The 26,564-nt window shown below is 43.3% G+C and overlaps 1 protein-coding gene across 1 annotated transcript in view; it reads left to right on the forward strand.

Annotated features, from left to right (window-relative positions):
• The window catches only part of PHACTR4 (phosphatase and actin regulator 4), a 130,406-nt gene that overhangs the window by 80,695 nt on the left and 23,147 nt on the right, over positions 1–26,564 (forward strand). The window contains exons 3-5 of the mRNA XM_058195918.1: positions 7,058–7,140; positions 15,374–15,538; positions 17,605–17,964. Of these exons, the coding sequence (XP_058051901.1) occupies positions 7,058–7,140; positions 15,374–15,538; positions 17,605–17,964 (608 nt within the window). The remainder of the gene's footprint in view (positions 1–7,057; positions 7,141–15,373; positions 15,539–17,604; positions 17,965–26,564) is intronic.

Here is a 26,564-nt window from a genome sequence, read left to right on the forward strand (position 1 = left end):
ACAGCGGCATCTGCAGCATTAGTGTCTTTAAGCTTATCAGCTGTAACTCTGGCTCTTTTTCACTCCTCAGTAGCTAGCGCTATTAACTCTGGTTACGATGAAAAAAATATATATATGACAAAATATATTGTGTGACTTGCGTGATGCAAACCTCACTATTTTGAACTTGATACCGGATGCAAGTACGCAAGTCACAGAGTTTTCCACAGTGATGCCATGATGTGTGTTTTGACACTCCCTTCCACCCCCTGTTCCCTATGTGTTCACTTGACATTCATCTCAGGCAACTAACCCAAGCCGTTGATTGAAAGCGAGAGTTAGCTGACCCCAATTACAACTTCTGCCAGGTTTCCACTGTTTTTCTCAAAATGCAAATGCGCTGCGTATCTTCTCCATCGTGGTTCCTGGACAGTGAAAGTGTTTGCATAGTGGATGTACTAGGTCTAAAAAATACAGTTTGTGTCCAAATTAAGCAGGTGTTTTGTGATACGGAGTTTAAATTTACGAAAGAGGAATAACCCGTTGTTTTTAATCAGAAAATATGCCAGCTTGAGAGCAAGAGATAAAGCCTGTGCAGACTTCCTTAATGAAAGAGCAAAAATAGACACTCGGTCTACTTTTCGTTGGGTTACTGCTACAATAGCGCAAAAAGCCTGCAGCCTAGGATCTTCTACCATAGCTGGAACTAGCTAGCTTTTATTCTTTTTGAAACACACAAGCTCCAATGTTTGTACCAATCTATATAAATCTGTTAGGAAAGATGTATAGAGATAGCATTGCATGGCCTTGTGATTTTCAGTTGTTTTGTTAAATAATTTCAATGGTGACATTGTTTACCTCCAGCGAGTTTGCTAGTAGCCTGGGGTGCTTACTATTGTATTAATGCGTTGGTTGAAATATCAGGGGAAAACCCCCTTTGCACTGTTCCAGGGTCTGTTTGGATCCCTGTGCTACATCAGAGCCATCATGGGTTGTTCTTGGCATCGTGACATCAACCATCTTCCTGTTCTGCTCATCATATGGTGCTTGGTGCAATGCAGGATACGCTAATATAATGCCATCAAATTTATTGAGTTATTATTGAGCACCTGGTGGATGCAAGACGTTGGCATAGGAATATATGCGTTTCTGCTAGCAAAGGGGGAATTTATTTATTTATTTATTTTAAAAGCTTTAATTTGGTGGTATTTATGGCCCTCCTTGACTGCTTTCTGGCTTTGCTGTTACGGGAAACTGCTATCCTTTGGGTATATGTAACTCAAATGAAAATGATAGTTAACAGTGGAAGAAATAGACAAGGCAACTGTTGCATTACCCCAGAATTTTAAATATGCGTAAAGAATGATGGGACTTACTGTCTGTGTTAATGCCAGAGGTTTTCTTTTTAAGACTGGTGGGTGAACAGTTAGGAAGATTATTTCAGTCTATGATTACTGCGGTCCAATTACTGTATGCTCAATGAGGGAGAGATTGGGCATTACCCACTATGGAGGAATGGTTAGTGGAATTGACATAATTTGCCAAGATGGGAAAATTGCCTTATTTCAGTGTTTCTCGGGCATGGGAACTTTAAGAGGGCTAGACTTCAACTCCCAGAAAACTTAAAAGTTCTCAAGGTTGAGAAACACTAGACTTATTTGATTAGACAGAAGTCATTACTGACATTCATCAATAACTTCAAAACACCTTGCAGATTCTTTGCCCAAGAAAAGAAATGTTTCTGACGTAGGCTTTTGATGATTAGAAAATGTAAGTCATAAACCCACATTACCTGTTGATCCATCCATGGTTTTCACAATACGATCTTAGAATATTTATGAAAAAAAAGTGAATATATTTTATTTGACTAAGATTAGCATACTTAACTTCATTGGGTTTTTGGATTTAACAGTTATTACTGTAGAATATTTGATCTGATTACAGGTGGTTGTGCTACAATATAACACAACACAACACATTGCTTTGGAGTGATTATATCCCAGTATGTCTTCACTTCCCTTTACAATCAATAATCAATAGAATGAATTCTAGAATGTCATTGTTTTTTCCATGGCATTGGGAAGAATGGTGAATATTATAGTTTGGGGCTGCAGAAAATGTCATTAAAATAATGTTCCTACTGTGAACTTGGAGATGATCATTTCACCAAGTGAATGAATAAAATTAGACCTCTTATTAAAATACAGCATATGATTTAAGAGCTGCCCTTGGCATTTTCCTAAAGAGGAAATAAATACTTGGAATATTTAGCAATGTGGCTTTTGATGTCCAGAACTATGTTTGCAAAAGAAATCCTAAAATATTGGCTTTTGTGTCCTGCAAAATATGAAGAATGATTTTTTCAGAGGTACTCACTAAACATGGGGGTCTCTTTTGATCTATTTCATAGCCTTTAGATCTTACTCTTCTTTCTGAGCAGGTCATGGAAATCAAAATACATAATGTTGCCAACAACTTTCCTCTGGTTGCTGATCAAACTTGCTTAGTTTTCAGAAACTATAATCTATATATTGTTCCTTTTATGGCAGTGATGGTTATACAGTAATGTTGATTAGTAAATAAGTGAGTTTTAAGTGATTTAAAGTGAGTTTTCTTGAGTGGTGTTTTAAATCAGTTTCAGTCAAATCCACTCTACCAAGAATTCAAGAAAAGCACCTTCCTTTTACCAACTGAATAAAATTATTTAAGTAGAGGTACCAAGGAATTAAACTCAGTGGCTAAGACGCTGAGCTTGTCGATGGAAAGGTTGGCAGTTTGGCGGTTTGAATCCCTAGAACCCGTAACAGGATGAGCTCCCGTGACTTGTCCCAGGTTCTGCCAACCTAGCAGTTCGAAAGCACGTAAAAAATGCAAGTAGAAAAAATAGGGACCACCTTTGGTGGGAAGGTAACAGCGTTCTGTGCGCCTTTGGCATTGAGTCATGCCGGCCACATGACCATGGAGATGTCTTCGGACAGCGCTGGCTCTTCAGCTTTGAAATGGAGATGAGCACCACCCCCTAGAGTCGGGAACGACTAGGACATATGTGTGAGGGGAACCTTTACCTTTTACCAAGGAATTAGCTGGAGGTGGCCATATACAAGACATTTGCTCTCTTGGAGAGGATATTTACCTTGGTTTTCTTGTCTTCTCCAAAACATGGAGTTGTGAATCCCATCCAGCTATTTCCCTTAAGTGATTAATGTCCTTAGTTACTAGTGCACATTTCTGCATAACTAAGTATGGTTTTAATTGGGTTTTGCATCGGGAGGCATTCTATATCCAAGCATTTGCTGCATCTGGAAGTACTGTATTCTGTATCCCATGAGTGTGTTTGTTTTAAGGACATAGGTCTTAAAAGTGTTCTTGTGCAGCTGAAATTCAAAAATGTCTCGTGTCCGTATTTGCCAAAAAGTAGACTTATTTTTGGAAGGTTCCATGGGAACACCCCCTACAGCGTGAGCCATATATTTGTGAGTAAGGCAGTCACTTTAAAATCTCCCTATGAAAGAATTATGATAATACCTGATCTACTCACTAAGAGCATGGGAACAAGAGTAATATATTATTTCTTCATCAGATTGGGCTTAAATGGGCTTTGTACCCATTCATACATGATCTCAACTGTATTGTAGTATGATACGAGCCCTTTTGAAGCCAGTGTCACTCCAATGATGCCAGCCTCCTGAAAAAGTTTGTTTGACTAGAAGCCTGACCTGGGCTATAGGATGTTGTAAATACTCGAAGAAATTGAAACGGCAGTCCTGTTCAAGGAGAACATTTACATCATGTCTTCATTCAAGTAGGCATTCTTGTTGTAGAGTAATAAGGAATGGCAAGTAGACGTGAATGTTGGAAAATTTCAAATTAACTTAGGTTCCATGCTTATGCTAAGCCACAACTTTTAACCCAGGAATTTTGGAATTTGCAGATGGTATACGGCCATTGCTGAGAAATAGATCTGGAGAGTATGCAGGTTGCAGGATTCCTAAAGTGATCTGTTTCATTTTAACTTCATGCAGTATGCGAAACTAGGAGAAGGACCGGGAGAACCTGGGGTGGAGTTAAAAGAGAAATCAGCTCAGAATCTCTATGTAGCCACAAATGGACAAACTCCAACTCCTCTTGAATTCCATGCCAAGATAGTGCTCTCAGTTGAGTAGATTCTTGTATATAGGCCTAATTATTAATACATCAAATTTAATTGGAACTTGTGTCATCCTGATCTTTCACGCCTGACAGAAACTAGCCATTAGTGCTTTTCATCGGTGCTTTATAATATAGGTTGGTTTTGTATTGTTTTTTTGTTTACAAGCATTTTTAATAATTTGTAAACCACCCAGAGCCCCTGGGAGTTGGGAGGCATAAAAATGATCATAATAATGATACCGGTAATAGAAAAACTACGAATTGACAACATTTTTGTCATATTACAAAAAACTACACTGCTTGGAGGGGACACGGTGGCTCAGTGGCTAAGACACTGAGCTTGTCGATCGAAAGGTCAGCAGTTCAGCGGTTCGAATCCCTAGTGCCACATAATGGGGTGAGCTCCCGTTCCTTGTCCCAGCTTCTGCCAACCTAGCAGTTCAAAAGCACGTAAAAAAATGCAAGTAGAAAAATAGGGACCACCTTTGGTGGGAAGGGAACAGCGTTCCGTGCGCCTTTGGTGTTTAGTTATGCCGGCCACATGACCATAGAGACATCTTCGGACAGCGCTGGCTCTTCGGCTTTGAAATGGAGATGAGCACCACCCCCTAGAGTCAGGAACAACTAGCACATATGTGCCAGGGGAACCTTTACCTTTTACACTGCTTGGATCTGCCCATATATTATATCAGTACATTACAACATCCTAGGTTGCTGGAAAGAACTCAATGCATATGAAGACCAATACCAACTAAAGAACTGGTAGCTGTGATTTTACATTACTGTGAATATCATAATGTCCCAGTGAATCAGAGTGGATGAACTCAGGCATAATATATGAAATCTAAGGAATAATGTCTTGGTCCACTCGTTAACTTAAAATTAATTGTGCCATTTTGGAAGTGAGTTCTGTAGCAACAAATCAGATGTGATTCATCTTTTCCCTAGATGATTTTTTTTTTTTTGGAAATTTTTGGCTTGGTTTGCAGTTTGTTCCTAAGGAGAACTGTTTACTGCGTTGTCACATATTTGTAGAAAGGGAAAGATACTAATCAGCATTCTTCATTGTGATACCCTTTTAGATGTTAGAAATGGGAATTTCCATATTTCCACGTAGAATACATAACATAATTCTAAGAATTATAGACACATTCTGGGGCATATGAGGCTTTTTTTCTGAAGTTCTGTTTTGGAAACCTTCAGAGGCAGAAAAAGTCTTTTCTGAAATAGAGTTTCAGAGGCTGAAAGAAGCTTCAGAAAAGAAGCCCCCAAATAGAGCTTCAGAGGCTTTTTTTCTGAAGTTCTGTTTTGGAAATGGTACTGTATTTTTTGGAGTTTAAGACACACCTTTTTCCCCCTAAAAAAGAGGGTGAAAATCTGGGTGCATCTTATACTCTGGTGGTCTTACACTCTGAAAAATACAGTATTTATTTGTATGCCATTTTACCACCATGATTACTTTTGGCGTGGGATGCTCTTTCTCCCCACCCCCTCTTTGCCCTCAATCTTTCCCAGCATTAGGCTCTTCTCCAGTGAGTCCTTCCTTCTCATTAGGTGGCTAAAGGATTTGAGTTTCTTCTTCAGGATCTGGCCTTCTAAAGAGCAGTCAGAGTTGATATCCTTTAGGACTGATCCGTTTGTTCGCCTAGCAGTCCAAGGGACTCGCAGAAGTCTTTTCCAGCATCATAGTTCAAAGGCCTCAATTCATTGGCACTCAATCTTTCTTATGGTCCAACTTTCACAGCCATACATTGCAACTGGGAACACCATAGCCTTGTTTATACGCACGTTTGTTGGTAGGGTGATGCCTCTGCTTTTTAGTATGCTGTCTAGATTAGTACACTCATTTACAAAATGCCGTAGGTTAACTCTGAGCAGAGACTGGGTACATGTGGCCATATGACCAAGTAATTAAAAAGTTGGAAAGTTGCAATTAGTCAAACTTTAGCAGCATTGCTTTGGAAGATTGGACAGGCAATAACCATGATGGGAAGCTGTGGGATGCATAGAGCATTTCGATGATTTTTAAAGTAAAATATTCCTGCTGATGTCCCCCCCCCCCACCAAATAAAATGTAAATTTATGGAAATGACAAACTAAAGAAAAGAAGCCCCCAAATAGAGCTTCAGAGGCTTTTTTTCTGAAGTTCTGTTTTGGAAACCTTCAGAGGCAGAAAAAAGTCTTTTCTGAAATAGAGTTTCAGAGGCAGAAAAAAAAAGCAAAAAAAAAGCAAGGCACAGAGCTCACAACCAAGAAACCTGTTGCTAAAATTCACCTCTTGGAACAGGTGATTGGGGGTATTCCGGGAGGCCAATCTACCTGCCAATTAGTTTTTTTCTTATTTTCCTCCCCTAACTAAGGCGCGTCTTATACTCTGGTGGTCTTACACTCTGAAAAATACAGTATTTATTTGTATGCCATTTTACCACCATGATTACTTTTGGCCACAGTTCCCTGAATCATCAGGCCTTCCAGATCAAAAATGATCTTGCACAGTGCTTTGCATTCTTAACCTGAAAATAGCAGATTCCAGATCTGCCTCCGTAGAAATGTTTTCAAATGTGTTTTTTTTTTATTGCCTAATAATAACAATCGCCAACTGGAGCTATAACTAAGCTTTGCTGAAGTGGCCTGCCGTAGAATGCCAAATAGAATTTCAGACAAGGAGGTGCATAGTTAAAGTTCCATCGACTGTTTTCCAGTTGTAAAATACCGTATTGCATTTAGCTATGAGGTGTCATCCTCCTCTTGCAACATGGATTGAGGGAAAAGAAATATTTACAAAAAGAATGTGTGTGTAACTCTCGTCCTTAAAGCAATCACAGCGAGCCACTTAACCATATCTTAAACGTGATTTGTTTCTCTCCCCCACCCCCCAATCTTTGCCCTCTATTCTGAGTGCTGGTTTTTTTCTTTCCAATTTAATGTCAGTTTTAGAACGAAAGATTTCAATGCGAAAGCCAAGAGAGGAGCTCATTAAAAGAGGGGTTCTGTTGGAAGATGTTGAACAGGGTGAGTTTTACCCATTGTCTTCCTCTGTGTATTGTACATTTGCAGTTCCAGCTCTGATAAGGCTCATCGTCTTTGGCATTTCATGCCTGGGTGCCCCCACGTTTCCTCCCCTCCCTTCCCCACTTCTGCTAAATGTATCTCTCTTGTCCTTGTCTGCCCTTTGAACATTTTTGATATTATATGTTCCGGGGAGAGCAGGCGAAAGAACGTTTTTCATTTATTTCCTTCCTTTTCTCCAAGGGGACATTTTAGGCTGACAGATTATGAGTTTCTGAAGGTCAGCTAGCAGTAACTGAAAAGCCGACTTGCATTCCAAGGTAGCAATAAAAAGGAAGAGCGATAGCAATAGCTTTATATACCGCTTCATACTGCTTTAGAGAATCCTTTGAGCATTTTACAAATGTCGTTATTGCCTGCCCCCCCCCCACCTGAAACAATCTGGGTCCTCATTTTACTGACCTTGGAAGGATGGAAGGCTGAGTCAACCTTGAGCCGGTCAGGATTGAACTCCAGACTGTGGGCAGAGTTAATCTGCAGCACTGCATTCTAACCACTGTGCCATCCCGGCTCATAATAGTGCAAGGATTAAAGCGCAGCCTTCATATGTATGTATGTATGTATGTATGTATGTATGTATGTATGTATATATATATATACACATGCATACATATATACACATGCATACATACATACATACACACTCAGTGGGCACGTGAGCTCAGCTCTGGTGCGCCTGCGCGTGCTGGCCAGCTGATTTTTGGGCCTTCAGGGCCCATCCGAAGTAGGGAAACAGGCTGTTTCCTGCCTCTGGAGGACCTTGGGTAGTGGTGGTGGGGAAGGCCCATTTTTCTCTCTCACCTGGCTCCAGAGCCTCTCTAGGAGTCTGGGGAGGGTGAAAATGGCCTCCCCCTCCCCCCCGGAGGTCCTCTGGAGGCCAAAAATGGGCCGTTTCTGGCATCCGGAGGACTTGCGGGGGTGGAGGGGGTGGCCGTTTTTGCCTTCCCCAGACTCCTAGAGAGGCCCCGGAGGCTGGGGACAGCAAAAAACGGGTCTTGTGGTCCCACCGGAAGTTGGCAAAAGGGCTGTTTTCGGCCTTCGGAGGACCTCCAGGGGATGGGGAAGGCTCTTTTCGTCCTCCCCAGACTCCTAGAAAGGCTCTGAAGCCAGGTGAGAGAGAAAAACAGGCCTACCGGGCCATCGCGTGCCAGGAGTGGGGGAGGGGGTCATGCATGCGTGGGGGCGGGGCACATAAAATTATGGGTGTGGCTGTGATACACCCCCCCCCTCCTGGCACGCGATGGCAAAAAAGTTAGTCATCACTGACCTATAGAATCTTCAACAGAAAAAGACTTTACTGTTCCTCAACTGGATGAGGAACTGAATTCCTGAGCGAAAGTTGTCCTCTTTCAAACTTAGGAATGTTGCAAAGAGCAAAGTTGGTCATTCTCCCTTCCCCATTCAGTCAGATACTAAATGGAAACCTTAGATCTGGTGGTGGCGAGGACTGTTTTGCAGAATGTTTCGTGAAATTGCTGATCCAGCCCTGCCTACAGGAAAAGGCAGAGGAGGAAATACCCTTCCCTTCTCAGTAGGACAAGAAACCCATGCCTCTCCCTTCCTATTCCTTACTTACTGTGAGTTAAAAATATTTGTGCTTCGCTTGACAGCAGGACCTTGAGGCTCACTGAAAATGAACACAGGATAGGGGAAATCTGGAGAGGTAGTGTTAGAAATTTACTCCCCAAGTTTTTTCCTTCCTTTAGTGTGATACGTTGGAAAAGAAGAATTGTTCTGTTTCTGTTAGCTTGCTCACAGCACTATCTATACATCTGGGATGTGGCATGCATCTGTGGGATGCACATAACCTTAAGCTAGCCTTGGATTTTTTCAGTTGCACCACTGCACATCCTAAGAAGGAAGAACAGCAGCCCTCAAATGCCATGCCATACTTTTAGCACAAGGGTGAGCAGACTTATATTTATAACTAGCTGATAACTCAGTGTTGCCCAGGTATACCAGAGGGAGCCCCCTTATGGAGTACTGTGAAGCAGTTACCATGGCAACTCCACTGTGTTGTACAGTAGAAGCCATTTTAAGGCACAACAGGGTGTATCTTAACAGAACTTGAATCCAAAATGCATTGTCAATACACACATAGACACACACATAGACCGAGAGGTGTTAAGGATGTCTTACCCTCACAATATTTTTTTCCAGAGGGTAAGTGATCTGTGTGCCAAGTTTGGTTGAAATTGCTCGAGGCGTTCCAGAGTTATGCTGGAACATACATACACAGAGCCATATATATATGGCATATATATATATATGGCTCTGTGTATGTATGTTCCAGCATAACTCTGGAACGCCTCGAGCAATTTCAACCAAACTTGGCGCACAGATCACTTACCCTCTGGAAAAAAATATTGTGAGGGTAAGACATATATATATATTAATTACAGTGGAGCAATTTCTAAGCATACACCTATAAATCAGCATTTATAAGCTCATGCAGATTCTACGCAGCCTGCATGTGAGGTGATGTATCAGTCACCATCCGAGGAAAAGGGTGCACACCTTGTGCTGAGTGGATCGAAAGCATTTGTTCTCCTCTCCTTAATTGCATCTCTCTCTTTTTGGGAGAGGGTAGGGTAGCTCCCAATTGGACATGAGTCAGCAGTTTGGATTGGTTTCTTATTTTTGAGCTTATTTTCTAAACTGCCTTCCTGGCCACCACCACCTCTTTCTGTTCTCTTACCTTTTGGCCTTCAAAGGACACAAAAACACAGAAACAATTCGTCTCCCTCATCAGTTTTAGAAGTTCATAGAGATCAGAGAGTTTTTGCTCTTGAATCATATAGACCAGGGGGTCTCCAACCTTGGCAACTTTAAGACTTGTGGACTTCAACTCCCAGAGTTCTGGAAGTTGAAGTCCACAAGTCTTAAAGTTGCCAAGGTTGGAGACCCCTGATATAGACCACATGAGAAGCGGATGCCTGTATATGTGCCAAGATATTTTACTCAGCCGCTGCCTTCATTTCCTCCTTAAACACAAGCTGGAAATTCAGAAACACAGAACAATGTGTGTATTTTGTTGGGGCTGGTGAAAATGATACAGACATGTGATATATATACAGCATTGAAGGATAAATAGTGTGTAACGTCACCCTATAGTTACACTGTTAGAGAAAAATGAACAAGTATAAATAGAGACTGCTTGGAGTTATAATTGCTGAAGTGGCATATAAACATTTGGAAAAAAGGAAGGGACAAATGAATAGATGTGTAAATATTAAAAACATAAATGCATAAACTTGCAGGTACAAGTTACAGCATGAAAGTTAATGTTGTTATGATCGGAGTTTCTTATTGATAACATGAACCTAAAAGAGAGTCTATTTATTTACAGTCTGAGACCAAGTTACAGAATTTAAAAATACAGCACACAGTTAATACATGCATGTGCGCATAAGTAACAGTACATTTCATGTGCTACTAAAAGTTTTTGTTTGTAAACTTCAGTTGCGGAAATGGGAATATTGTAGGGCAACAGTTTTTGAATCAATATATCTGAAGTGAGCTGACTCAAATAATGCATTCTAATCTGGGTCCTGTTGTGACCAAGGCCCAAGTAGTGATCACCAAACACAATTGAGTTCTGAAAAAACTTCTTTTATTAAAACAACTGAGAATTAATTCATTCTCAGCTTAGTCCAAAACAAATTCTTTATAAACAGTGCTTCGGCCTTATCACCAACCTTTGTTGAACCCATAAAGTTCAAGAGATGCTGACAAAGAGCAATGGAATCAACATTGCTTTTCCACAAAGAACCCAACGGCTGCTCTTTTAAGCCTTATGGGAGTGGCCAACCATCTTCTGGCCTTACCCCCGAGTCATCCTTTTTGCTTTAGCTGCTCTTGCCTTCTGGCAGCTCTTCTCATATGTGCACTAGGTACAGGCTCCTCATGTTCCTCTGCCTTTCTGTTGTCCACCTCTGGAGGCTCTGGAGTCCGCGCATCACTCCCAGATGGCCTTGGCCCTGGCCCCATCTCTGCCTCCGACACAGAGCCCTCGTCCGGGCCTTCCCCTGACTCCAGGACTGGCCCATTGTTCTCCCCAGCCTCCTCACTGTCCGACTCTGCTGCCAGCTCCTCAGGCTGCTGGCGGACCACAACAGGTCCCATGGCCTCTGTAGACTTGAAATTTGGCAAAATTCTGCCTGTTTCAGCATTGCTGTGCTGCCACACCACTGCCCTGCTGTGGTCGGCCCCAAAATATCAATGGGGATGCCAGCAGGAAGTCGGAGGTTGCTCCTCCTGCTTCCTTTTTGCCTGCTCAGTTTCTCTGTTTAGGTAAGAAATATCTTTGAAATGATGACCCGACAGATTATGGATTGTTTAGTATATTTATTAAAAAAAGAAGAAGAAGCCCTCTAAAATTAACAATTCATTGAAGGCACTAACTGGTTTCTATAAGCAAAGGCTATAAATAAAAATGTTGCTCCTGGGTATGGATCATTTAGACTACTTCAACCTCTTTATCCTCAAAGACCCAGGAGCAGGCGTATTAGCTCTGATCGCCACTGTATCTACAGTGATCGTTTTAAAAGGATATGTGAAAGAAACTCAGTCTCTGTGTTTGAACTAACATATACACAACCCTCGTATGGAAGTTTGGCATGTCAACCAACTGTCAATAGAATTCTTTATTGGCCAAGTGTGATTGGACGCACAAGGAATTTGTCTTTGGTGTATATGCTCTCAGTGTACATAAGGAGAATGAAATACATTATATCCATCAAGGATAAAAAGATACAAGTGATAGTCAAAGGTTACTAATAAGCTATCAAATCGTATTAGAAAACAAAGAAAAGCAATATAAATTGAAAGATACAAGCGACACGGTTATAGTCATAAGTGGGAAGAGATAGATACTAGTAAGGAAGAGAAGAATAATAGTAATACAGTCTTAGTAAATTATTTGACAGTGTTGTGGGAGTTGTTAAGCAGTGTGATGGCATTAGAGAAAAAAACTGTCCTTGGGTCTATTTGTTCTGGTGTGCAGTCCTCTATACCGTTGTTTTGAGGCTAGAAGTTGGAACAATTTATGTCTGCATAAATCAAGCAGAGTCTGTAAATGGAGTTGTAATAACTTGTGTCAGGGGGAAATAAGTGAAAGTGTTGCCCTATGGTGGTAATCTTGGGGGCAACACCAATGCCCAGTTTTTCCCTCTTCTAGAATTGACCTGCTCCTGGGTAGCCAAAGTATAAGGAGGATCACGCACGAATAAAAGGAAGTACCCAGATATCTAACAGGTAGCTGACATGTACCGTATTTTTCGAAGTATAAGACGTACTTTTTTCCCCCCAAAAAAGAGGGTGAAAATCTGGGTGTGTCTTATACTCCAAATGTAGCCCCGCCCAGCTTCTCAAACAGAGGTTTCAGAGGCTGAAAAAAGCATCAGAAATGAAGCTTCAGAAAAGATGCCCCCAAACAGAGCTTCAAAAAAAAAAAGCCCCCAAACAGAGCTTTAGAGGCTTTTTTTCTGAAGCTGCTTCGGAGGCTTTCAGAGGCAGAAAAAGTTTTTTCTGAAAGGAGTTTCAGAAGTTTCAGAGGCAGGAAAAAAAGCAATAAAAAAAGCAAGGCACAGAGCTCACAACCAAGGAACCTGTTGCTGAAATTCACCTCTGGGAACAGCTGATTGGGGGTATTCCGGGAGGCCAATCCATCTGCCAATCAGCTTTTTTTCTTATTTTCCTCCCCAAAAACTAAGGTGCATCGTATACTCCGGTGCATCTTATACTCTGAAAAATACGGTATATACATGACTTCCTACCAGTGTTTCCAGAGCTGTGTTGTTCTGATTGATGCATTGAAAAGATATTTCAGGGAGGCTGTTCCACATATGTGTGCACAGGAGCAAAGGGAAGGTTGTTCTCTGGACAATCTTGTGTTGATGCAGTGTGTTTGCAAATAATAAGTTCTGACATGCAGGTAACAGTTTAAGAAAGTTTGTTTCTTCAAACCCAGAAGGGAATTTTCTGGTGCTTTTTTCCCATAAAGAGACATACTGTCCAATCTGTTTTGAAATCTTGATTTACTTGTGCGTTGTGTTATGGACGCACAGGAGCCGTAGTTTGAGGACCCCTGACTTAGTGCAATATAAAAAAATGCAAATAATTTTTCTGCGGATCACCAAAATGTTCTCGCGGACTATCAGTGGTCCACAGACCACTAGTTGGTGACCACTGATTTAAAGAAAGAATCTGAAAAGCTACTTCTGTGTTCACTGAACTGTCTGACACTGGTTTTTATGGATCAAAGAACCCATGGGGAAACTTGACTTTCTGCAGTAATCCTTTTTATAAAACCTCATAATCCTTCCCCCCCCCCACAAGGTGCCCCTTTTATTACAAATCCCCCACAGGATATTAAGAAGGCAAAGACATATATTTCACAAAAATATGGATATTTCTCTTTCTGGCTTTATGAATCCCCTGACTCCTGCAGAATATTCCATGCTAAATTTCCATTTAGGCATAAGACAATAATAAGATTATAGAAATCGATATTTCTTAAATTGGAATAATCAGCAATATTACACAACAAAATCTCCTTTGTTCCACCCCCATCCCCCACCCTCTGAATTTGAATGATAACCAATATTTCACAATAAGGGCACAATTCCATTAAATTTCACTGTTAGAATAGTTTTGCTCTAGTCTAGGCCAAACACAGTGTAAGATTAATCAAGCTCCGTAGTTCTCCATATCCCATATTTCTCGTTTTGAGCTATTCTAGCTATTTTTAACTGAAGCTTATGCTGCATGGGTGTCCCCCCCCCGCCCCCGTCTACTGCATTCCTGATTTTTTAACAACGGAGCAGAAATTAAACAGAGGGTAAAAGGCTACTTCAAACATTAAACACTTCGGTATAAATAATTTATTAACAATGATAAGACTTTCACAAGTTATGCATGTCATTCAAGTATGTGAATTTGCTTAGCTAAACAAAGCAAGTATTTTAAGATCTTTAATCCCTGCTATATATGATCTTTCTTTCTTTCTTTCTTCCTTTCTTCCTTTCTTTCTTTCTTCCTTCCTTCCTTCCTTCCTTCCTTCCTTCCTTCCTTCCTTCCTTCCTCCCTCCCCTCCTTTCTTCCTTTCTTCCTTCCTTCCTCCTTCCTCCCTCCCTCCCTCCCTCCTTTCTTTCCTTCCTTCCTTCCTTCCTTCCTTCCTTCCTTCCTTCCTTCCTTCCTTCTTTCTTTCTTTCTTTCTTTCTTTCTTTCTTTCTTTCTTTCTTTCTTTCTTTCTTTCTTTCTTTCTTTCTTTCTTTCTTTCCTCCTTCCTTCCTTCCTTCCTTCCTTCCTTCCTTCTTTCCTCCCTCTCTCCCTCTCCTTCCTTCCTTCCTTCCTTCCTTCCTTCCTTCTTTCTTTCTTTCTTTCTTTTTCTTTCTTTCTTTCCTCCCTCCCTCCCTCCCTCCCTTTCTTTTCCTTCCTTCCTTCCTTCCTTCCTTCCTTCCTTCCTTCCTTCCTTCCTTCCTTCTTTCTTTCTTTCTTTCTTTCTTTCTTTCTTTCTTTCTTTCTTTCTTCTCTCCCCTCCCTCCCTCCCTCCCTTCCTTTTTCTATGAAATCCAGAATCACCTTCTAAATAGAATGTATCCCTTATTTTCTTTCTTTTTCTCTCTCAGCAGCTTGGAAGAGATGCATAGAAACATTCCCATCTAAGAGCGTGCCCCCAAACACACACCTATGCAGACACACATCGGAGGCATGAAAAGTGGAGGATGACTTCATCTTTGGCCCCTGGGCTTAGTCAGGGAAGAAGAGCCCCCCTTGCTTTGTCTCCCTTTTGTCAACCAGAAGTATCTTATTTTCTCGTCAGGGTGTTTTTTTTTGTTTTTGTTTTTGGCAGGTGTCCCAAACTGTACTCATCTTTTTTTTAAAAAACATTGAAATGTCACACTTGAGTGATCGCATAGATCTTGGTGTAACCTCACTAGCTCTTAGTAAGTAAGGGTCTTCCACCATTTCTTGAAAAACAAGAAGGACTGGATTGCCCATCCCATACTCAGGGCATGCTGTATCATGTCGAGTTTGATAGTGAATATTCCTCGCTTTTTAATCTTCCTCTGGATTTGTCACATAAATTACGCGCCCTGAGCACATTGGGAGATCCTGTGCTTTGTGAATTGCTTAATTCTCCTACCCCTTCCTACCCCCACCCCCTTTCCAGATGCAGAAGAGCCAGAGAAGCTAATTCACGCCACTTTGAAAAATGGACACACCATTCCCGTTGACTATTCCGGAATCGTCAACCTTACACACTTGGAGGAAGAAACCGGAAAAAGATTGAGCCTTAAGAAATCCAGTCCCCCTGAAGAGCCAAAGAAATTGCAGGGTGAGAAATTAAGAAGTCAGATGTGTGTGTGTGTAGGACGGAGAGAGAGAGAGAGAGTGAGTGAGTGTGAGTAGAGGAAGTTGTCTCAGACATAAATGTTGTTATCTATCACTTCTTAATTGTGAATATAACCAGTTTTGGGTCTTGTCTCTGAAGCACTTCCACCCACAAGCTGTTATCATAGCAAGGCCTAGCCCTGCCCAGTTTATCTCTTTCCATCTCTCCACTCACCAACCTTGATGCCTCTTGCCACCCACGCTTTGCAAGGGAATGCCGGCCTTGGAATTTGGGAAATGGCACAGGCCTTCATACTTTCTTTTAGACTGTAGAAATAAATTTTAATCCTGCGGCTCTCCAGACATATTCGCCTCCCCTCCGCTCTCTCTTTCAGCGGCAGGGTCATGGTTTAATGCAACCATTCTCTTTTCTAGCGCACTAGTAGAAGATGGCAATTCCCAGCTAGCATACTGTGGGTGCAGTCTAGATAAGTGCAAACCAGGTGTATTATAAGGTTTCGGAAACAGAATCTTGCAAGTCTGAAATCACTTCTCCCTTCCTTTACTTTTATGTTCTAAGGTGAGAGCAACAGCAATAGCACTTAGACTTACATACTGCTTCATAGTGTTTTACAGCCCTCTCTAAGCGGTTTACAGAGTCGGCCTATTGCCTCCAACAATCTGGGTCCGTTTTTTTATCGGCTTTGGAAGGAAGGAAGGTTGATGAGTCAACCTTGAACTGATCAGGATCGAACTGCTGGCAGTCGGCAGAATTGGCCTGCAGTACTGCATTCTAACCACTGTGCCACCACTGCTCTGTTCTTCCTACACCCCTTTTTGTATGATGGCTGTCTCGGTTGTGGCTCTTCCTTCTGTCCGTTAAGCTTATTCCCACATACTTGTCAGGCACAAGAAACCAGGACAGAGGCCAAAAGTACTACAAATTATTTCATGCTACCTATACGCAAGAATCTGATCTACTAATGACCAAAGCAAATTGGCCCTAGATAAGAGTCAACAAATTCACTGGGGACTGGACTTAGTTTCCTTGTTGGGAGTGTCGTGACTTCAAACTTATGATGCATTTGACTCTGCCCTCCAGTTTATCCTGGTCATCTCGAATAATACTATTACACATATTCCTGGCCTGTGTTGTGACCCAGGCCCTAGTTGGTAGTAGTAAAGGCAACAGATTTTATTAGAACAGCTGAAAATTAACTCATTCTCAACGTTGTCCAAACTAAATCAAAGCAAATTCTTCAGAACACAATTCTTCAGTTTTATCACCAACCTTGGTCTAATTAGGCAAACCGCCAAAGGCTTTTCTTGGCAAAAGTTCAAAAGCAGAAGACGCTGACAAGAAATAAATGCAGCAAGACAAAGAGCAAGTCTATCAATGTTGTTTTCCAACAAAGAGCCCAAACGCCGTTGCTGGTCTTTTAAGCCTTATGGGAGGGGCCAATCATCTCTTGGCCCTACTCCCAAGTCGTCCTCTTTGCTTGAGCTGCTCTTGCCTTCTGGCAGGTCTTCTCATGCGTGCATTAGGAACAGGCTCCTCCTGTCCCTCTGCCTCACTACTGTCAGCCTCTGGAGGTTCTGGAGTCCACACATCACTCCCCGATGGCCCTGGCCCCATTTCTGCCTCCAATGCAGAGCCCTCATCCGGGCCTTTCCCAGCCTCCAGGACTGGCCCATGTTCTTCCTCAGCTTCATTGCTGTCCGATTCAGTTGCCAGCTCCGCAGGCTGCTGGCGGACCACAACAGCCTGCTCTCAAGTTGCCACAGTGGATGTATATTGACTTGGGATGACCCAAGGGCATGCTGTAATGTGGACGAGAAGATTGGCTTGGTCCATATCTGGAATATTTGGAATGGCACATGTAGAACCAGATTTTGGGCTAAATTAGAGAATTTGGTTCCTTATTGGCGTCTTGTATATTTAATACAGGCATCATATCAAGATAGTATGGATGCAACAGAAAAAGTTTACTTACAGACAATATTACAGTTAATTAAGGGACGATTCTTTGCAGCTCAGGGGGTTAATCTTTTTTGAATGTTTCTTTACAGGACTTTACATCACTCACCCCAATTCAGAAACGGAGCCCCATCCTGTGCCCCTTGGTCCCAAGCAGCCGCTGCTTCCTCCAAAGCGACCATTGTCATCCTCTTCACAGGAGACGAGTGATCTGCCAACAAGGGAATTTGGCCTTGGCAACAGCAGCACAAGGACAGTGTCTTATTCCACAGCTGCAGCTGCCACCAGCACAACAAAAGGGGGCACTGCTCCTACCCCTGCACCCCGGACTCTGCTCCCTGCTCCCACAAGTGGCCACGCTTCGGCCATCAATACTAGCAATGCCACCCCGACCAAGCAGCCCCCTGTGCCACCACCCAAGCCTATTAATAGGAATAGCAACCCCTTAATAGGTAAGTGTTTTTTCTTTTCTCCCTAACCTTCTCCCCACCCCCCATTCTGTTCAATTGTCTCCGATTTTCCTTGGCAAGTCCTGCAGTTTTCTTGGCAAGGTTTTTCCAAAGCGGTTTGCCATTGCATCCTTCCTAGGGCTGAAAGAAAGGGACTGGCCTGGTTTCTAACCTGGTGTCTTAACTGCTACAGCAAACTGGCTTTCGTACCCTAAGTAAGATCGTTTTGCTTATCACTTTTTCCCCCACCCAGTTTGAATACAAATAGCAATCCACTTTCTATTTGTGATGTTTACATCAGTTTAAAATCTTAGTGTTGTGCAATAGATTGTATTCTAGATGGACCTAGAGAAATGGAAAGATATCCTTAATGTTAATGTGCAACATTTTCCAGGGTGTTTTGCTCCAATTGGTGCTCAAGTAAAGGTCTCTCCTCCAAGGTATAGATTGCAACTGTTTTCTTAGATGTGACTTCTCAGGGATCAAGAGCACTTTTTTGACTAACAAATTTAAATAAGAGGTGTAGGCTTTTATCAGATGCAGAGAGTTGGCTAGATTGGTGTAGAATTTAAATGGGAAAGAGGTGGGGGGGGGAGAGGAAGGAAGGGGAATAGAGGTTGATTATTTGGACAAACAGACTGAAACTTTATTTTGATCTTTGACCAAATATTCTTATGCTTTGACCAGTTACGCTTATACATTTGAAACAGATTAACATACCTTATCAATTAACAATTGTAATGCATTAAATCCCCACTGTGTTTGCTGAGACCTTCTGAAATAGGCTAAAACCTTTTGAGCTTTATGAGGTCAACTATTTCTCACTTAGGGACACGGTGGCTCAATGGCTAAGATGCTGAGCTTGTCAAGCGAAAGGTCAGCGGTTCGAATCCCTAGTGCTACGTAATGGGGTGAGCCCGCGTTACTTCTCCCAGCTTCTGCCAACCTAGCAATTCGAAAGCACGTCAAAAAATGCAAATAGAAAAATAGGGACCACCTTTGGTGGGAAGGGAATAGTGTTCCGTGCTCCTTTGGCGTTTAGTCATGTCGGGCGCATGACCATGGAGACGTCTTTGGACAGCGCTGGCTCTTCGGCTTTGAAATGGAGATGAGCACCGTCCCCTAGAATCGGGAACAACTAGCACATATATGTGTGGGGAACCTTTACCTTTACTTTATTTCTCACTTGAAGGTGCTGTTAAAGCCCTACTTTTCCAAAGCATTCACTTTGAGGCCTCTCATGGATTGTTCCGGAAGGTTGAAATGCTCTTAACATTTTTTCGTCCTTGAGTTGATGATGTCTAATCTGATGTCTAACTTTAGGATGTGTGGATTTCAACTCCAAGAAATTCTCAGTCTGCTGATTGGAGAATTTAGGAATTAAGGTCCATACATCTTAAAGCTGCCAAGATTGAGAAATACTGCCTTAACAGTAACAGAGTTGGAAAGGTCCTTGGAGATCATCTAGTCCAACCCCTTGCTCACGCAGGAGTCCCGGATTTGAACTGCCGAACTGCCGACCTTTCTGATCAGTCTTAATCTCTCCATTTGGTCCTTTAGGTGTGTGGCAGTCATTCTGTTCATTTTTTTACAACCTTTACAGCAGGAAACCAAAATCCCAAATCTTAATCATATCCCCCCCTTTTTTTTACAAGATTAAAAATTGCTCCCAAGTTTAAAAATAGAGAAAGCCAAATCACCTCAAGAAAGTCACTATGACGTGAAGGGCAAATCACACATCCCCCCCCCACCCCCCCGGTCTTCAAAATGTCAACCTTCCCTTCAAAATTCCCTGAAATTAAGAATGTGGTCTGTTCTGTGGAGAGAAACTTTGGGTAGAGTGGCGTAGGATATATTTGTAGTGCTCAGGCCAGCATGTCCAGCGGTCCATTCATAGGCTATCCACCAGGGGTGAAATGCTCCCGGTTCAGACCGGATCGGCTGATCTGGTAGCAATGGCGGAGGGTGGTTCGCAAAAATCCCTGCCCACCCCCCATGCCCAGCTGAGCCACGCGATTGTCAAAGCCCTTTTTTTTTTTACTTTTAAAAGCATTTTTTTAACAACCTCTTCAGCTGAAGGGGTTGAAAAACAAAATGCTTTTAAAGGGTTAAAACAAGGAAGGAAGGAAGGAAGGAAGGAAGGAAGGAAGGGAGGGAGGGAGGGAGGGAGGAAAAAGGAGAGGAAGGAAGGACTACAAACCTGGCACTAGACCCAGCTTCAGAGGATAATCCAGGGCTGGAAGGGACCTGGAGGTCATCTATTCCAACCCTGCTCCTGCAGGACATCGTTAGTGAGTTTCTGTCTTTTGATCCCCCAGTCACATAGCCATGCCCACCCAGGCACATGACCCCCCACCACCAAGCCATGCCCACCAAGCCACGCCCACAGAACTGGTTAGGAAAGAAATTTAGATTTCACCACTGCTATCCACTTATTTTCACTTTTAGTTGCTGGCCATTCTTTTGAAGTAAAATGTGTTGACGGTTGTTTCTTGAAACTGGGCCCGGATATGAAGATGTAAGATAGAGAAATGTATTGAATTAATAATCAGCGTGGTAAAAATAGAGTAGATGGCGATTGGATAAACATCTAAGGACAAGCTCGGCCCACCTGAAAGGAAGAGAAATTGAAGTCTAGGTCAGGGGTCTCCAACCTTGGTAATGTTAAACCTGGTGGACTTCAATTCCCAGAATTCCCCAGCCAGCAATTCCCCCTGGCTGGGGAATTCTGGGAGTTCAAGTCCACCAGGTTTAAAATTGCCAAGGTTGGAGACCCCTGCTCTAGGTTGCATGTTCAAGAGCTTGGGGATGACCTCCCAGAGCAGAGCCAAAGGTCCATACTGTCTGACCCACCCAGATATCACCTCTCTGTTCCTAAGTTCCAAATTCTCCATGGTCCCTTGTTGTACAATTCAACAATTATTCCATGTCCTCATTATCTTGATTACTTCCTCAGCGCCTGCTAATATACTAGGGATTAAAATGGGATTACATTTCTGCTAAGTAATTTGTTGGGTAAGTGTTTTTTGGAACCTAGTCTTCCCCTACCTTAGGAGGAGCCAGTGGGGAGAGCCAGATTGCAGAATGATGGACACAAAAAACAGGGAGGAAGGCCCTACAAAATTCTGAGATTACAGACCTGAAATCTGATGGGATTTTTGACAGTGTGATCTTTGGGCCTTCGTTTGTTTGTTTTTACGGCCTCCTTTGGGCATCAGCCATCATCATCATTTAGGGCCTCTGGTGGCTCAACAGGCTAATGCAGCCTGTTATTAACAGCAACTGCTTGCAATATTGCAGGTTCAAGTCCCACCAGGCCCAAGGTTGACTCAGCCTTCCATCCTTTATAAGGTAGGTAAAATGAGGACCCAGATTGTTGGGGGGCAATAAGTTGACTGTATATAGTATACAAAATGGATGAAGACTATTGCCTGACATAGTGTAAGCCGCCCTGAGTCTTTGGAGAAGGGCGGGATATAAATGCAAATAAAATAAATAAAATAAATAAATCAGCGGCCGGTTCCATGGAGAGAGGTTTTTCCGCTGACCGTAAGGGGTGTGGTTTCGTGTGCTGCTTGCATCTTCGCTTGTTTACGCGGAACGGTTTCTGGTATGCTGCAGACAGGTGCCAGTCCATGGACCAGGGATTGGAAACCCCTGTTTTACAAAACCCGAAGACCTCCCGATGTTTGCTGACCTGCTCCCCCAACTGTACATTTTTGTGCTGGTTTCAGTTACTATAAAGGTGGAAGAAGAAGTGAGAGTGATTTGCATCCAGACACGGTATTTTGGGATTTCCATTCTTAAATTTGTAAAAAGGAAAGGAAGGAGCAAAGCAAAATCATGCTTTTGGGGCGGGTGGGGGTCATAAATAGTTGACCAAGGGGCACTGAGCTTGTCGATCGAAAGGTCAACAGTTCAGCGGTTCGAATCCCTAGTGCTGCGTAACGGGGCGAGCTCCCGTCACTTGTTGAAACAAGCTTCTGCCAACCTAGCAGTTCGAAAGCATGTAAAAAAAATGCAAGTAGAAAAATAGGGACCACCTTTGGTGGGAAGGTAACAGCATTCTGTGTGCCTTTGGCGTTGAGTCATGCCGGCCACATGACCATGACTTCGGACAGTGCTGGCTCTTCGGCTTTGAAACAGAGATGAGCACTGCCCCCTAGAGCTGGGAACGACTAGGACATATATGCGAGGGGAACCTTTACCTTTAAATAGTTGACCAGCTCCTTCCCAGGGATGACCTTTTGTCACTTAATGGCTTACTATGCCTCTTTGGAAAATTCACAATCCTGGACTGGAAGCCCTTGAAACGTTCCCATTCCTGCTCTAAGAATTGTGTAAACAGATTGGCTGTTATAGGCATTTGGGTGAGAAACCGAAAAGTTGATCTGTTCAGTTTTGGGTGAGAAACTGAAAAGTTGATACTGTCAGAATCGGTGGCATCTGTAACAAGCCATGTTGGTATCCAAATAACGACATCGTGCAGCGATGCAACTTCATGCTCACGATGTCTGACATGTAAGCTGCATCCTTTGTCTCATGATACCCCGGATGTACCCTGCCCTTTGTTGCCCCCCATCCCCCACCCCTTCAAAAGAGGCTCATGATCAAAGTACAGGTAGTCCATGACTTACAACCATTTGCTTAGTGACCATCTGAAGTTACAAAGGCATTGTAAAAAGTGACTTAGGACCGTTTTTCACACTTAATGACCATTGCAGCATCCCCGATGGTCACATGATCAAAATCCACATGCTTGGCAATTGGCATGTATTTATGACAATGGCCCTGTCCTGGGATCATCATTGGTAAACTTTCCAGCCGGCTTCTGACGAGCAAAGTCAATGGGTGGAAACCAGATTTGCTGAAGTGACCGAATAATCCACTTAACAGCTGCAGTAACCCATTTAACATCTACAGCAGAGGTTCCCAATCTTTTTTGGTTTGCGGCTCCCATAACACTTCGGATTTTTTCCGCGGCTCCCTTAATAGGTACATCCGATTTTTTTTTAAATTTTTGTCTTTTTAAGGATTTGGAAATCTACTTTTTAGATCGTTAAGGTTAGGTTAATTGAAAAATAAATTAAATACGAGCTTTAAATTCACAATTTAAAGAAGGTCTGCCCGTCTGGATTTGCTGATGGACGCGCCGTCTTCTTTGATAAGAGCAACCTCTGCAAAACTTTCCCAGAAATGAAAGTCCCTGCTTCGGTCTCGGAGTTTGACCTCTCACGATCCCCTTGTTCCCTCAAATCTCCACCTTGTAAAAGAGGTGACTGTTCTCGCCTCCAGCCTGACTCACCTGGGAGGAACCAACAAAATAGTTTTACTATTTTCTGCGCAACCCCTCTTTCCCGATGCCATCGGCGTGATGGCGCAGCCATGTTGAACAGCGTGTCAGGGCAGGCGCTGGATTCAAGCGGGCGGGCGGCCGGTGCTCGCGTTCTCCTTTAGTCCGTCGTCTGGGCAGGCGCTGGATTCAAGCGGGCGGGCGGCCGGTGCTCGCGTTCTCCTTTAGTCCGGCGGCGGCTGCCGTCTTCCTACCTGCTGTGGCCTGCCCGCGGAGGGTGTGAGTGCGGCTGCGCAGGTCCCTTGGCTTTTAGAGTTATCCCAAGTTGCGGTGTATGAGTCCCGGTCGCTGCGGCCGTGTCCGGCTTTGTGCATCTGGGATCTCGCAATTCACCTCTGGAAACAACGCTGCTTCTTGGCGCCTTATGACGATAGCGCGGCTCCCTTAATAGGTACATCCGATTTTTTTTTTAATTTTTGTCTTTTTAAGGATTTGGAAATCTACTTTTTAGATCGTTAAGGTTAGGTTAATTGAAAAATAAATTAAATACGAGCTTTAAATTCACAATTTAAAGAAGGTCTGCCCGTCTGGATTTGCTGATGGACGCGCCGTCTTCTTTGATAAGAGCAACCTCTGCAAAACTTTCCCAGAAATGAAAGTCCCTGCTTCGGTCTCGGAGTTTGACCTCTCACGATCCCCTTGTTCCCTCAAATCTCCACCTTGTAAAAGAGGTGACTGTTCTCGCCTCCAGCCTGACTCACCTGGGAGGAACCAACAAAATAGTTTTACTATTTTCTGCGCAACCCCTCTTTCCCGATGCCATCGAGCGTGATGGCCGCAGCCATGTTGAACAGCGTGTCAGGGCAGGCGCTGGATTCAAACGGGCGGGCGAAGCCGGTGCTCGCGTTTCTCCTTTAGTCCGTCGTCTGGGCAGGCGCTGTGATTCAAACGGGCAGGTGAAGCCGGCGCTCACGCTTCTCCTTTAGTCCGGCGGCGGCAGCTGCCGTCTTCCTACCTGCTGTGGCCTGCCCCGCGGAGGGTGTGAGTGCGGCTGCGCAAAGGTCCCTTGGCTTTTAGAGTTATCCCAAGTTGCGGTGTATGAGTCCCGGTCGCTGCGGCCGTGTCCGGCTTTGTGCATCTGGGATCTCGCAACACCGCGTATGGAGCAGACGCTGCTTCTTCGCGGCGCCCTTATCTCCTGGGGAATCACTGATCTACAGCAAGAGAGATCGCGAAATAAGCCCACTTAACAATTCTCTTGCTTAGCAGTGGAAAGTTTGGGTTCAGTGGTGGTCGTAAGTCGAGGACTACCTGTATGGACCCCTGTGAAAAACATTCCCCTGCAATATGAATGTGCTACAGTTTTTCCAGCTGTGTCCATCAAATAGTTAGTGCAGGGGTATCAAACACAAGGCGTCCTGGAGAATGTAAGGAAGCCTGCATGGCTTTGGTCGGGTCTACCCAATGTGAAGAGGAAAATGCCAGCAGTTTGGAGAGTGGCATCAAGCTGCCCACGCCCACCCGACCCCCTGAGGTCAACCACAGCCCTGATGCGCCCTCAGTGAAATTGAGTTTGACCCCCCTGGTCTAGCGCACTGATCAAAATGTGATCCGAGGAAAAATATCTCTCGCATCCGAGCACAGATTTGTTCAGTTCCAGTCTGTTTATTTTCTTCTGTTAATTTTCAGTATACCGTATTTTTCGGAGTATAAGACACACCTTTTTCCCCCCAAAAAAGAGGGTGAAAATCTGGATGCGTCTGATACTCCAAATGTAGCCCCGCCCAGCTTCTCAAAGGAAGATTTCAGAGACTGAAAAAAACATCAGAAATGAAGCTTCAAAAAAGAAGCCCCCAAACAGAGCTTCAGAGGCTTTTTTCTGAAGCTGTTTCGGAGGCTTTCAGAGACAGAAACAAAAAAAGCAAAAAAAAACAAGGCACAGAGCTTACAACCATGGAACCTCTTGCTAAAATTCACCTCTGGGAACAACTGATTGGGGATATTCTGGGAGGCCAATCCACCTGCCAATTAGCTTTTTTCTTATTTTCCTCCCGAAAAACTAAGGTGCGTCCTATACTCTGAAAAATACGGTATATAAAGCCAGACCATCAGGTTGCTGGTAAATTTCATTGCATTGAAGTCATGCCCAGAAATCAGCCTGGAGAACAGGAAGTCCAGTTCAAGAAAGCATTGGTTATGCAGACCGTCTCTGTTTCGTTCCATTGCTTGCCATGTAAAAAGTCTTGTTAGAGCCACCAAGCAGAGGGGCTTTCGTAGGCTAGCTGTTCACCTGGGCTGGTTGGAAACAGGACCCCAGTGGGGAAGGGACGAGAGTGAAACCAACGGGTAGCTAACGTCGTTTTAGGGAAGGGCCTTGCAATGCCTGTGGTTTGAAGGTGTGGAGCGAAAGAAGAGTGACATGTAAGATGATCTGGCAAATCTACACCTGTTCCTGCTCACCTGCTAAGAATTCATTGTGGATGTTGGGGGTGGAGGGTGATGGTGCAATTCAGCTCCGGATACAAACGGGGCTTTCGTTTCTGACACATAAGGACAGCAAGTCCAGTTGCGTAACTTGCAGAGTTTTACTACCTTGGATCTCTTATGGGATGGAACAACACAAATACGGAACAAGAAAAAGCTGATTGAGAAGAAAGCAGCTGAGATTACGTAGGGAAGTCTTTTAGGTGAAATCCCTTCCATGTTCAGTCTTAAAATTGCGATTCTTAAACCATAAAACAGCTTGCTTGTCTTTGGCTTAGCGCAAGGGGCAAACCAAGTCACTGTGGGTTGTAAACCAGACTTATTGTTCGATACAATGTGGATTATTTAACGAATCAGAGTCACCGTGCGAGTTGGGCAGCTATATAAATTTGTTTAATAAATCATAGTTAAAACAAACCATGGTTTAATGTTATGAGTGGGACAGTTTGCCACTGAATGCAAAGCTCATTACATCAACATAAATTTTTCTTCATCCTGGCCCCACAACTCGCGAGTAACTTGGGGAGGATGCTAAAATTTGAGGCTACAGATAGACAGTCCTCGACATACAAAACATTCATTTAGTGACAGAAGTTATAGTGGCACTAAAAAAAGGGACCTATGAGCATTTTTCGCTCTTACGACCACTGCAGCATCCCCATAGTCACACAATCAAAATTTATATGCTTGGCAACTGTCTTATATTTATGACGGGTACAGAGTTCCAGGGTCATGGGATCCGGCTTTGCACCTTCTGACAAACAAAATCAACGGGGAAGCCAGATTCACTTAACTGTGGAATTAGGAACTGTGTTCCTAATTTAGC

Source organism: Ahaetulla prasina, chromosome 10 (assembly GCF_028640845.1).
Source record: "Ahaetulla prasina isolate Xishuangbanna chromosome 10, ASM2864084v1, whole genome shotgun sequence".
In the NCBI taxonomy this organism is placed as follows: domain Eukaryota; kingdom Metazoa; phylum Chordata; class Lepidosauria; order Squamata; family Colubridae; genus Ahaetulla; species Ahaetulla prasina.